The following is a 13,927-nucleotide window of genomic DNA, read 5'->3' on the forward strand; positions in this document are numbered from 1 at the left end:
CAGCTTCAATTTGTCCTCTTGTCTGCTTTATGCGCACTTCTCTCTTACGTATATAGTACATATGTATATATACTCATATATTCCCTTTTTGGATGTACCCGAAAAAAGAGAGAAAAAATAGAAGATTATTTTTGGGAATTATGCTTTGGGATAAGCCGCACAAGGGCAAAACCCAATTACAATAAGTGAATAGAAGCACATGCTCGTATATAGGGTATACTTGAAGGGTATTTGAATGAACGTAAGCTGCAAAAAAGTCACATGTAAATATATGTGAGCGGTCAATTAAAATTTCCAATCAGAATGCCAATGGAATTGATTGAGTTATCAAATATCAATCAAAGGGAGCTATTTACGCTGTGAATGAAGCAGATTTGAATGTATATATAAATATGGGAACTGCTGCTATAGAGTGAATAAAAATGCTTGATAAAAATATATATGTATCTAACCTACTTGAATGAATTCTATAATGAATTTATTTATCAACAACAGACGGAAAAGAAACAAGGATTAAAGAACGTTGAAAATCTATAAAAATTACAATATTTATAAGTAAAGTTGCCAAGTGAGAAAAATAAAATTTAAAAAAATATTTATATTTATGTATATAAATATTCAAAATATAGATGACTACAAAATAATATAAAGTAATGTCATCACCTTGACAGATCTGGAATGAATTTTCAGTTTGTAATACGAATTTAAACACAACACGAACACAGTGGAATATATATTTATAATATTATATTTTTATATATTTATAAAATTATAATTTTATGGCAAATTAGAAGAATGCTGGCGAAAATGCTATCACAGAAAGCTCTGGGACTGCTGAGACAGTGGCAAGCGCTGGCGAATTGGAGAGACTTGAGCCAGCTAAGGGGTAAACAGGCGCCCAAGGATCAGCCAAAGGATCAGAAGCCGAAGGGAAATGCAAAGCCAACAACGTCAACGGCAGATGATAGCAAAGTACCCGAAGGAATGCTGAGCAGCACGAAGTCGGTGTTTGGACCGCTTGTCGACTGCGATCGGATCTTTCAGAATCTGTATGGGCGGCACGATTGGCGGCTGGAGGGCGCCCGCAAGCGAGGCGATTGGCATCGAACAGCAGATCTGATCAAAATGGGCCCCGACTGGATCATGGGCGAGGTGAAGCGATGTGGGCTGCGTGGACGCGGCGGCAGTGGCTACTATGCTGGGCACAAGTGGGAGTACTTGCGGAAGGTGCAAGCCAAGGGCAAGGTGCTGATCGTCAACTGTGCCGAGGGTGAGCCGGGCACGTGCAAGGATCGCGAGATCCTGCGCCACGAGCCCCACAAGATCATCGAGGGCTGCCTGCTGGCGGGCTGTGCCATGGGCTGCGAGCGGTGCATTGTGTATGTGCGAAATCGGTTCTATAACGAGGCCTGCAATCTGCAGCTCGCCCTGGCCGAAGCCTACCGCTGTGGCCTGATTGGCTGCAACTCGTGCGAAACGGGCGTTAAGCTGGACATTATAGTGCAGCGAGGTGATCGCTATCTAACCGGGGAGGAGACGGCGCTAGTTAATTGTCTGATGGGCAAGCTGGCGCGCCCACGCAGACGTCCGCCCTTCCTGCACGAGCAGGGCTACTTCGATCATCCCTGCGTGGTGGTCAACACCGAGACCTTGGCTGTCCTGCCCACCGTGCTGCGCAGAGGCGCCGTCTGGTTCACCAGTTTGGGCAGTGATAAGAATTTTGGCACCAAGCTCTTCTGCATTAGCGGGCATGTGGTCAATCCCTGCACCGTGGAGGAGGAGATGTCGATGCCCCTGCGGAACATCATCGAGCGGCATGCAGGCGGCGTCTGTGGGGGCTGGGACAACTTGTTGGCCGTGTGGCCGGGCGGGCTGTCCGCACCGCTGATAGGCGCAGCCTGTGCCGGCCAGGTGCTCATGGACTTTGACCACCTGTCGGCAGCTGGCAGTGAGCTGGGCACCGCTGCCATCATAGTGATTAGCAAGGATTGCGATCCGCTCCTGGTCATGCAGCACAGCATCGAGTTCTTCATGGATCAGACGTGCAAGCAGTGTACGCCCTGTCGAGACGGTGCCATTTGGCTGCCGGAGCTCTTTAGCAGCTTTGTCAAGGGCGAAGCTGTGCCGCAGATGATCGAATTCGTCGAAATCATCCGCAAGAAGATGGAAAACTCAACGATTTGCGGTCTGTGCGACAGTCAAGCGAACCTGGCTGGCAGTTTGATTCAACACTTTAGGCCGCTCATCGAGGCGCGCATTCTTCAGTATGCCAATTGATAGAGGGGCTTTGTCTGTTTGTCCAATAAATTGCTTTTCAATTGCTTATCGATTGAGTGTGCCCACCTGTCGCATTTTATATTTTGAGCTTCCTGGCATATTTGAATGCCAGCATCTCACCTCCGCCCACCCAAGCTCACATGTGTCTGACCGGATGTCGTTCAATCGCTCAATGGACAGCTTGAATTCTAAATGGTCTGCCGGTCCCATCGCTCCTCTGCCTTTCTCTCATCCTTCCTCATTCTCTTCCTCATCCTGTTAGTCGCCGCTTCTCGTTTACTTACAAGAGCTCTACAACGTGTTGCGGAATTGATGAATGTCGTTGTCGTTAACCGGGAACGTGCACTCTGCTTTGGATTATAGCCAAACATGTGGCGGAAACTGAAGTCTGCTTGATTTAAAGATATCCTGCTCTTCAAATACTCTAGATTTCCTGATGCTCTAAGTTTTCACTAACAGACAGACACTAAAAGGCATTTAATTTATTTATTTGATAGGATATAATGAAGAAGATAAATCGAAAATACCTATGATAAATTTATCGATAAAATGGTATATATTTTCAAGCGATTAATTGGCATTGTTAAGTGTATGCTGTCTCGAACTGCAGTCATTTGCATTTATCGAAAAGTATAACCTATCGATAACATGAGATAAAATTTATTTGCGCTACACATTCATATCGATAGTAATAATCGATTAGATTTTTCTCCTAGTCTGTTTTAATTGATGTATATATTGATATAAATTATATGAACTGAACACAATATTATTTGCAGATCGAATAGGTTATACAATCGATAGTTTTCAGCTAGCATGCAGATCAGTAGAGTATAGTATAGTAAAGACAATAATATAGTTTAATTTTTCATTACAGATACAAATCAAACCTAGCTTTAGCTTTGTCTATCGATATGTACACTTTTCGATAACAATCAGTTCACGAAGTTTAGCAAATAACTTTTGGCCCACCAAGTGCTGGGCTGAAAGGAAACTTAATCACAGTCTGTACATATGTGCATTAGTATACTCCATACACTAGAATCAATAGTTTTTAGTGCACACCCACACGTGCATGACCTCCGCTTTTAGCGCACTTCCGGTGCAGGATATTGAAGAGCAACCGGGCTCATAGAAAGAGAAAGGGAGAGAGTGGGTTAGAGTGAGAAATTCAAGTAAGAGCACGAGTGTGGAAATTGCAAAGGACACTTTGTTGACACAAACAAACACCAAAGCATTTGTCTGCGCTTGAATGATTGCACCAATACACCACATATGTATATGTGTGTGTGTATGTGTGAGGGTGTGTGAATGTCATGTAATGTTACTTTGTGGGTCAGCTGTATCCCTTTTAGCCAGTTTCCTATTGCCAATAATCTAGTTTCGGCAGCCATACACATGCCGTACATTTAAGTAGGAGTGCAAATCCTTTCTCCCTCTTTACCCTTCACTAATTTGCTGCTAAGCGATTTTTGCCCAAATCCTGATAAAACTACATTGTGGCTGACTATGTGTGTGTGTGTGTTTGTTGTGCGTGATTTGTTGTGCGTGATTTGTTGTGGCTGTGGCTCATTTTTCATTTGTACCAGTTGCTGAGTTGAGTCTTATCTCAATTAGGAATTCATTCATTCCAACAGCTGAAGGCGCACTTGACAGTTGTTGACGCTCGCATCGCTCAGATCCATCCTCCACGCTGTCCTCTTGTCCTCTGCCTAGTTGTGCTGCTTCAGTCCTCGCCGCTGTCTGCCTGCCGTCATTTATGTGAGTTGAAATCTGTTAAAAATGAACGTGACGTAAATACAACTGAAGACCTTTGACTGCTCTGTGGAGAGAGGACATACACTGGCAGAAATATCCTTGAGCAACTGTGAAACCTATTCGGGCTTTGTAGCTATATATATATATATATATTTTTTTTTATTTATTTTTTTTTTATATATATATACACTGTTACAAATAAATAAGCAACAACACTTTAAGGAAAATCTATTTAATTCTTAAAATTAAATGTGGGTGTTAATAGGCTTTTCTCCATAAATAAAAAAAAATTACAATATATTTTTTATAAAATATTTACAGATTAGTATCCTAATATATTTCAGGATATTTTATCTAAACAATTTTTTATTTGAGTATTAATTAAGATTCGGACTCGATTTTCTCTATTTCTCTCAGTGTATGTAGTCCAAAATATTTGTTTGTTTGTTTATTCATTATTCAGTACATTAAAAATATTCAAATTTGCTAGAATGAGTGACTAACATATCTGACTGTTCACTCGTTTCTCTGAGTGTAATTTCGTATTTCTGACTTCTTATTTATTAATTTCAAATTGAATTTGACTTGAGCCTTTATATTCATCAATATTTATTTGAAGCATGATGAATAACTGCGCATGCAAAGTTTATAATTAAGAATTAATTTCTGAGGCCGCCTTTCTCTCAGTGTACACATGCATAAGCCCTCGTTTATATATCTCACACCTACCTGGCCGTGCCTTACTTGAGTGATTACGTCAACTACTCAACGGCGGGTGTCTAGTGCGACATTGCATTGCAAATTACCGATGAAAACCACTGGAAATTCTCAAGTTTTCTCCACTATATTCTCACTCTCTTTCTCTCTCTTCTCTATTCATTTTGTTTTTGTGAGTGTGTGTGTGTTTTTTTTAGTTACCTTCGAGTGGTGCGGCATTGCACGGTTCGCTGATGGCGCTTTTGTTGCTTTGATGCGGTATTTGAGCCAACAGCTCGAATGATATGTCGCTTTGAACTAGCGCCATTAAAGCAAATTTGAATAATAGTATAGCTATATATAATAGCTCTTACCAACATGTATACCGTATAGACTGCGTAGTGACTCTTGTGGTTTCTATTCATTGCGGTCTGTGGTCACACTTGGCGCGCGGTCTTTGAGTAGTTGTTAGCGAGTTTGTTGGAATAATAATTAAAATAATTTGAAAGCATAACAGGCCACAAATGCCAGCCACTTGCTCTCTCTCTCTCTTCCCATTCAAAAAAGTAATTTATCAAAATAACGATGATAATACCATATATGTATATTTACCGCTTGCTTTGTCTCTCTCTCTCTCTCTCTCTCTCTCTCTTTCTACATGTTTTAAATGAAACTAAAATTTGTAGTTGAATACAATCAAATATCCAAATGGAACTATGGCCCGTATCTATCTATCTCTTTCTCTGTGTCTGTTTCTCTCTCTTTCTTCCTCTGTCTCTCTCGCTCTTACTCTCTCTCTCTCTTTCTATATATTATAAATGAAATTAAAATTTGTAGGTGAATACAATCAAATATCCAAGTGGAACTATTACATGTATCTGTCTCTCTCTTTCTCTATGTATTTTTCTTTCTATATCTTTCTTTCTCTATCTTTGTCTTCTACATTTCCCAATATCTGTCTTTTTTCTCTCTCCCTCTCCGTCTCTCTCTCTCTCACTTTGACTTCACTTCAACAATTCTCTCTTTCTCTTTATTTCTCTATCTCTACCTTTTCGCATCTCACTCTGTCTCTGTCTCTCCTTCATACCAAATACTTCTCCAGCTCCAACTCCAAACGCCAAACTCCCTTTACTAACTCTTCGTAAGTACTGCTTCACCTGCTTAACATACATAAACGAGAAGAAGAAAACCGTAGCCTACTTTGCAGGGCATTGCTCGCGCACACACTAATCTTGTCATTTACCCAAATTGTATGGCCCCAAAAGCAAGCGCTGAGCATATTTAGCTGGGGCTGGAGCTGAGGCTGTAGCTGGTCCTTGGGCTGGGTCTCTCTTTCACATCGTCGGGCACCCAATTGCTTATTAAAGTCAAATTAGAACTTTGAGCAATCATTAGAGTAGAGCAAGGCAAAACAACAACAACAGCAACAGCAAAAGCAACAACAAAACAAAAAAAAAAAAAAACCTTTTGCATAAAAAGGAAAAAGATGAAGAGAGTTTTCCCTCTAGTTACGCCCAAAAATAACGTCGCGTACGTGTCGGCATAGTATTAAAATGTCTTTTGTGCCCTGCATCATATTTAATGGAAGCGTTTATCTCAATTTCTTGAGCCTAACTGACTGCACACAAGCTAATCACATGTACGCAGTGCTCACTGTATTTAGATATTGATTTTAGGCCAAAATGCGTTTTGTCTTCCTTGGCGCTCGTACGCATAATATGCTTGACTCTGTGCATGGCCAGCGGATTATAATACGCATATAATCTTCAAAATGAAAGCAAATGTCTTGAATTCCACAAATTAAGCCAGCTCGCTAACAGCAGCAGGAGCAGCAGAAGTAGCAGAAGGAGCAGCAGGAGCATGAGCAACAGCTTCGCCTGCAACAACAACTTTAATGCGAGAAAAGTTGGCATTTGCTTCAACTTTCCTACAAATATCCTACAATAAATTACAAATGGGGCATATTATATAAAGATAGTCAAGTTCTTTAATTCTATGATTAAGATAACCGTTAGGAATTAGGTTCAGATAGAGTCTGTAAATTTGTGTTAGTTTTATTCTGATATAGCCTTCAACTCAGTTTTCTAGGGCATCTCATAGTCTCATAGTCGCTAATCTGCTCTCGTCGCGTTCGGTTGTGTTGCGCACAAAGTACGCGATTTTATTTTCTACTAAGCTAAAAATAGCCGTAACGGTAAACGAAAACCTTCGGACGCTGCCCCGTGCAGTGTCGGCTGCCCGAAACAACAAACAGCAAGGGGACTGCGACAAACCACATACATTCGTCGCCCGCAAGGGCCAAACTTATTACCCCTCTTCGTGCGCGCCACTGCACAAGAAGGGAAATAAACGACGTGCTCAGCTGATATTTTGGTTAGAAAAAAGTAAAAAAGAAAATATAAGTAAAATACTGTCGGTTTATAGGCTAAACTTTAACACTAAAGTTGCTAACAATATAAACCAATTGAAATGGATGAGAATAATTCTTCGAACAATCTGCCTAGTAATAAGCAGATTAACTACGAAAAAATGCACCAAGTTGCCGGCAAATCGCCGCTAGAAATCAGGGCAGAATTTCTAAAAATACAACATCTGTTATGTACTGATACGCAGAATATTAGTAGTACAACTACAACACTAACATTTACTAGTGCGATTAATAATTCCACTTACACTAACGCAACAGCAGCCACTGCAGCAATTTACTGTGTTAGCCCTAGTGGATGCACGGCTAACCTTGAAACTGGGTCAATTCAACGCTCCGCTGATACTGTCGCTCCAATATGCAGCGATGCCGCTAAAACTAACAATCCAGTACTTAGTGGAGCTGCACTAAAATTGGCGACTGCCCAAAGAAACTTAAAAAATAAAAGGAAGACTTCTTCTCCCTATAATAGCCTTCAGAGGTCGAACAAAAACTTAAAACTGGACGCGTCTTCAATAACAACCAGCACAATAAACTCTAGCAACAGATTTGCCTTGCTAGACATGGACATTGATGCAGCCAGTGAAATGCACGACGACGAAACTACTACATTTTCCAATGAAAGAAATAACAGCTCTTCTGATGCTGCCCCTCAGAATACTCTCAATATGAACCCTAACGACACGGACAACAACCCACAGCATATTACTTCTAATGCTAATAAGCTTAGTACCCCAAAGCCACCGCAAATAGTAGTTAGTATTACCGACCTTAATGATCTCTTTGAACTCATCAAGGAGGTAACTAGCCTAGATAACGTGTCCGTCAAAGTCAATCAAGGTGAAACAGCCCGAATATTTCCCAAAGACAGTGATACATATAGAGCCATTGTAAACCACTTTGATACTCTTGGGATTGAATTTCACACTTATCAACTTAAGGAAGATAAACCCTGCAGAATAGTTGTTAAGGGGTTACACCACAGTACATTGAACAACGAGATTATTGAGGATTTAAAAAAACATGGATTTGCTGCTCTGCAGGTGCATAACCTAAGAGCTAGGGCTTCCAGCAATGAAAAACTCAACATATTCTTCATTAATATAAGACCATGTCCTAAAATTAATGAAATATATAACATTAAGACACTGTGCAGACAGAAGGTGAGGGTAGAGAGGATGCGCAAGACATCCGAAATCGCCCAATGTACAAGATGTCAGGATTATGGTCATACAGCCAAATACTGCCGTCGTCATCCCAACTGTGCCCGATGTGGTGAAGACCACCTCACCAAGCTATGTGCACGATCCTCGGAAGAACAGCCCACTTGTATCCACTGTGGAGGTAACCATATGGCAAGCTACAAAGGCTGCCAGTGGTATCAGGAGTTCAGTAGACGAGCAACAGGCTCTCTGGCAAAACAACACTCTGACACACTTCTACCTAGACAGACTAGCAAGAATCAAAAACAGGCAAAATCGCAACAACCACAATTAAAACAGAGACAACGGCAGCAAACTCAACAAACGTCCAACGCTAGAGTCGATCCTGGAGGTAAATCCTATGCTGCAATAGTACGTGGCGGCAATGCACCTCCTCATCGTCTAACTCAAGAGCCACAGAAACAAATCAATTCATATGCGCCAAATAATACTTACCAACAGCACCATCTAGTTGACATTCAGACATTGCTAGACCAACAGCAACAGCAATTTCTGAAATGGCAACAACAGATGCAATTACAGCAGCAGCAGCAATTCCTCTTATGGCTCCAAGAGCAACAAAGAGAACAACAACAACAAAACAAGCAAAACAGCCTACGACTAGAGCGACTTGAAAGCATGGTTCACGACATGGCTAACATGATAAAACAATGGACTGGAAATACGTGGAAACACCAGCTTCACAATAACGCCTCAACCTCACAATGAACCCACTCAAGATTCTCATCTGGAATGCCAATGGCATTGCAGGGAAAGCCAGAGAAGTTGAACTCTTTGCGCACAACAACAACGTGGACATTCTCCTGCTAAGCGAGATAAGACTAAACCGAGGGGAAATAATAAATATCTTTGGATATACTTTCTATCCAGCCTACAAACCCTCTAATCACAATCACGGCGTTGGAGGAGCGGCGGTATATGTCAGGACTTCTCTTCGCCATTTTCCACAAAGAACTTTGGAGACGCAATCCATACAAATGTCGTCAATAAAAGTTGCCACAGGTCTTGGGGACATGGTATTCAGCGCAATTTACTGTCCGCCAAGGAATAGACTTGAAGAAAGACACTTCAATCACATACTTGTCTCCTGTGGCCAAAGATATCTTGTTGGTGGAGATTGGAATGCGCGACACTGGCTGTGGGGAGACACTTATAACTCACCCAGGGGCCGAGAGTTAGCCGAAGCTATTTCAGCAAGAGGAGCTTGCATTCTCGCAACGGGATCACCAACCAGATATCCATATGTGTCGAGTCACACACCTAGCTGCATCGATTTTGCCTTATACCATGGGGTACCGGAGTCACAAGCAACTATATACCAAAGCTGGGACTTAGATTCTGACCACATAGCCCTCGTTGTTAACTTGCAAGTAGATGGCTCCAACATCAGACCAAGCCCACGGTTGATCAACAGCCGCACTAACATCACGGAGTTCAGACAACATCTTGAATCTGCCATCGAACCGAACTCCACCATGAACTCTGGAGAAGACATCGAGAGAGCTGTTGATTCTCTAGCCGAGAACATATATATGGCTGCCTCTGCCTCAACGCCATCTGCACCTGAAATACGCCCAAGAAGTTATGGCATTGTCCTCACAAGAGAGGCTAGAGATTTAATTAGAAGAAAGAGGTGCCTACGAAGAAGAGCGATTCGATCTCAAGATCCTTGGGACCGACTTCTGTGGAATCGAGCTGCAAGAGAACTACGTTACCTCCTAAGGGAAATCAGAAGTGATTTCTTTGAGCAGAAACTCGCATCCATGGATTATACAATTGATGCCAACTACTCTCTATGGAAATGCACAAAATCGCTCAAGAAACAACCCTTCAGACAAGTCCCCGTCAGATGTCACGATGGTGAGCTTGCGAAAAATGATTGGGAGCAGGCCAATGCGTTCGGATACCATCTCGCGGAGCGTTTCAGCAGCTTTGAATATGCCACTTTAGAGCAGAGAAGAGAGACTCAACTAAGCCTAGAGACCCCACTACAAATGTCCTTGCCTATTAAGCCTATAGAGATTGAGGAAGTAACAGAAATTATACGTTCATTACCAAAAAACAAAGCTCCGGGTATTGACAGGATTTGCAATGCCACGCTGAAGGCCCTGCCTGTAAGAGCGCTACTCTATATAGTTTCAATTTTCAATGCTATCGTCAGGCTGCAAGTGTTCCCAAAGCAATGGAAATTAGCAGCAATTACAATGATACACAAGCCAGGCAAGCCAGAAACGGATCCAGAGTCTTATCGGCCAATAAGTCTCCTACCTTCTCTGTCTAAGTTATGGGAGAGGACTATTGCAAATCGAATCTCCGCCAATATAAGCCAGTGCAATACTATGCCGGATCACCAATTTGGTTTTCGAGAGGGACACGGGACGGTGGAGCAGGTCCATAGATTGGTAAAGCACATCATGCAGGCGTATGACGATCTGGAGTTTTCAAACGCTGCCTTCATTGACATGCAGCAAGCATTTGACAAGGTATGGCACGATGGTCTGCTGTGCAAAATAAAAAACCTCTTGCCATCCCCATATTACTGCCTTCTAAGGTCATATTTGGAGGGACGAGAGTTTAAAGTCAGGGTAAAGGACATATACTCGGCCACCTATACAATGAGAGCAGGTGTGCCACAAGGCAGTGTCCTGGGTCCACTGCTCTTTTCCTTATATATCTCGGATATACCAAGCCCCACCTCTCAGCATATGGATGATCCTGCCAAGGCTATTATTGCGACATATGCCGATGACATCGCCGTCATTTACAACTCAAAAAGTTGCTCAGAGGCCAGTGCAGGCCTACAAAGGTATCTCGAAACTCTTGCTGCATGGTGTAAACGTTGGAATATGAAAATTAATCCGTTGAAAACCACAAACCCATGTTTCACCCTCAAAAAAGCAATGCAGACCCCTCCAATTCACCTAGAAGGGGTTGCACTGGAACAGCCGTCGCAAGTCAAATACCTTGGCATCATTTTGGACAAGCGCCTCACCTTTGGGCCACACCTTAAAGCTGCAGCCAAGAAATGTCGCCATAGACTGCAGCAATTGCGGTGGCTAAACAACAGAAAAAGCACATTGCCGCTAAGATGCAAACGAGCGGTATACGTCCATTGCATTTTGCCTATATGGCTTTATGGAGTGCAGATTTGGGGGATTGCTGCCAAATCCAACTATAAAAGAATCCAAGTACTACAAAATAGAGTACTTCGACAAATCACAAACTGTCCGTGGTATGTACGTGGATCCACACTACACAAAGATTTAAAGCTGCATACTGTCGAAGAGCAGATTGGCAGGCACACAAGCAGGTACAGTGACAGACTGTTGAGACACCGCAATCTACTCGCAAGAGGACTGTTACCTGCCAGACCTCTAAGAAGACTCAAACGGCAAGGCTTTGCCAAAACTATTGGACAATAGTAAAACCTCCACAACTTAAAATCCCCATAACTCGGTTTGGGGTTCGGCTCCATTATTAATTTACCTTCCCTGTGCTGTTATGGTTCTATTTTTGATGTACCGGTTCTACACTTAATAAATATATATAAAAAAAAAAAAAAAAAAAAAAAAAAAAAAAAGAAAAAAAAAATCTCATAGTCTCGTAATTAATGGCCTTCAACTCAGTTCTTCATTGCATGCGAGTGTTGTTCGACGCTTGATTCTGGCTAAGCTGTTGAAATGCTTTGGCGTTGCTTATTCGCTTTTCTTTTCTTTTCTTCAGGTTTTTCCACTGCTGTCACGGCGCACAAAATTTTCTTTTATTTTCAAATTTCAAAGGCGTCAAGTGGACTTGGTCATGTTACACTCGACCTCTCCCGTTCTCTGCCAACATTCTCTAATTTTCGCTCTCTCTCTTTCTTTTCTCTCTCACTCTATGAGTTGAGGGAAACTTATGGTCATGTGTTGAATCTGCCTAACATTTGATGTCGTCATCGTGGATCAACAAGGGTTTAGACAGCGATGACATCTTCTCGATGTGGAAGTGTATTGTTTTCCACTCGTCAACATGAGCGACATTTAACTGTGACATTTGCGCAGCGAAAAGCTCAGAGCTTAACTCTATTTGCGTTGTTCCTAATTGAGAGGTCTAATTGGAAGCAGAAAAAGAGAAGGGTAGAGCATAGTAGGGAGAAGACCGTAGAGAGTAGAGAGCAGCAAATAGAGAGAATGGGGATTTATAATAGGGGATAGAAGATAGGAGATAGAAGATAGGAAATAAGAGATAGTAGATAGGAGATAGGAGATGGGAGATAGGAGATAGCTAATAGGAGATAAGAGATAGAAGATAGCAGAAAGGAGAAATGAGATAGGAGATTAGTTAGAGGTTTACAATTACAAAATAAGAAAAGAGAAACGAAAACAAGAACAACAAAATTTGCCTGCTCAATCAACTGGATGAACATCAAAGTCACTTCATTTACTGCCCTTTTAAAACTTTATAAATAGTCGCACACACTTTAAAAACAACTTTTAACAGTTTCTCCTCTTTCTATTTACAGCAATTGATATTTTTGGTATTCATTAAAAAGGCCCACATGTTGAGCAAATTCACCTCGAACCATGTCCAGGTCTACCACCAGTATTCGCGTCCAGCTCCCATAAAGAAGCCCGTCAAGGTAAGCGTCCTGAAACGTATAACAGTTTTATACATTTTTCTCTTAGTTTCTCTACGAGTTCTCTCTGTTACTGTCCCTGCTTGCATATTTGAAAAGATTTTCTTGTTTGTTCAGTTGCCTAAGCAAATACAATTAGCATAACATGCATTAGGCTCACTCTCCATCTGTCCGTCTCTTTCACTCTGACCATCTGTGTGTGTGCCTATGTCTCCCTTAACAGGGTTCAAGTCCAAACATATTTCATTTTTAACATTCGTAATTGGTTGTTGGTGCTTTTGTTTCCACTTTTGTTTGTTCTTTTTGTTCCGCTTCATTTGTTATTTACATCGCACTTTAAACAATTTTTTGCTCTTTCAATTAATATTAAAGTTGGCAGGTACGTTTTCTTGCATGCCAGTGGAAAAGGAAATGCTACACTGACACTGGCTAATAATTGAATGTATAACAGTTGTAGAGCATTCTTAATCAGTTGCTGCATGGATGACATTGAACTAAATAGTGTCATACAAGCATATAACAATAAAATGTCAAAGAGAATTCTCAAAAATAAGTAATGATAATAATATAGCTAGAAGTGTTATATACTTGTAGTACAGCTTAACAGAAAACCTTTGCGTGATCCATGATATTATTATTAATAATTTTTTCAATACGTGGTGGACTCATTAGCTCATCATTAGCTACTAGCACAAACTGTTATACACCTTTGTTATATTTCTTTACTCAGCAATTAAAGTAACTGAAAAGCTATGCTTTCAGCCAGTGTCATTAGCATATTTCGCTTATTTCAATTAGAGCTTTTGCCACGCTTTGCTTAATTTGGAATCTTCAGCACGTTTTGCACGCCTGCATGCCAAAAATATTTTTAAATAAACTGAATAATTAATAAACATATATTCTCTTTTCCTTTCAACTACGAAAAAATACGCA

The 13,927-nt window shown here is 41.3% G+C and overlaps 2 protein-coding genes across 20 annotated transcripts in view; both read left to right on the top strand.

The window, feature by feature from the left end:
* The window catches only part of Trpm (transient receptor potential cation channel, subfamily M), an 86,752-nt gene that overhangs the window by 20,367 nt on the left and 52,458 nt on the right, over window positions 1-13,927 (top strand). For all 19 annotated transcript variants that reach the window (XM_089471035.1, XM_089471042.1, XM_089471044.1 and 16 more), the window contains exon 3: window positions 12,881-12,997. Coding sequence is in view for 2 of the 19 variants with exons in the window: in XM_089471046.1 (XP_089327172.1) it covers window positions 12,917-12,997 (81 nt within the window). In the remaining 17 variants the exon portion in view is untranslated. The remainder of the gene's footprint in view (window positions 1-12,880; window positions 12,998-13,927) is intronic.
* ND-51L2 (NADH dehydrogenase (ubiquinone) 51 kDa subunit-like 2) lies at window positions 564-2,325 on the top strand. The gene has a single exon (XM_018010667.2). It carries the CDS (start codon window positions 796-798, stop codon window positions 2,275-2,277), a length of 1,482 nt encoding a protein of 493 aa, XP_017866156.1. The 5' UTR covers window positions 564-795; the 3' UTR covers window positions 2,278-2,325.

This window comes from Drosophila arizonae, chromosome 5 (genome assembly GCF_054131065.1).
Source record: "Drosophila arizonae isolate 15081-1271.41 chromosome 5, UAZ_ARI_1.0, whole genome shotgun sequence".
In the NCBI taxonomy this organism is placed as follows: Eukaryota; Metazoa; Arthropoda; class Insecta; order Diptera; family Drosophilidae; genus Drosophila; species Drosophila arizonae.

Excerpts from the sequence above, each read along its gene's own strand:
- ND-51L2 (XM_018010667.2), top strand. The coding sequence starts at position 796 with ATGCTGGCGAAAATGCTATCACAGAAAGCTCTGGGACTGCTGAGACAG.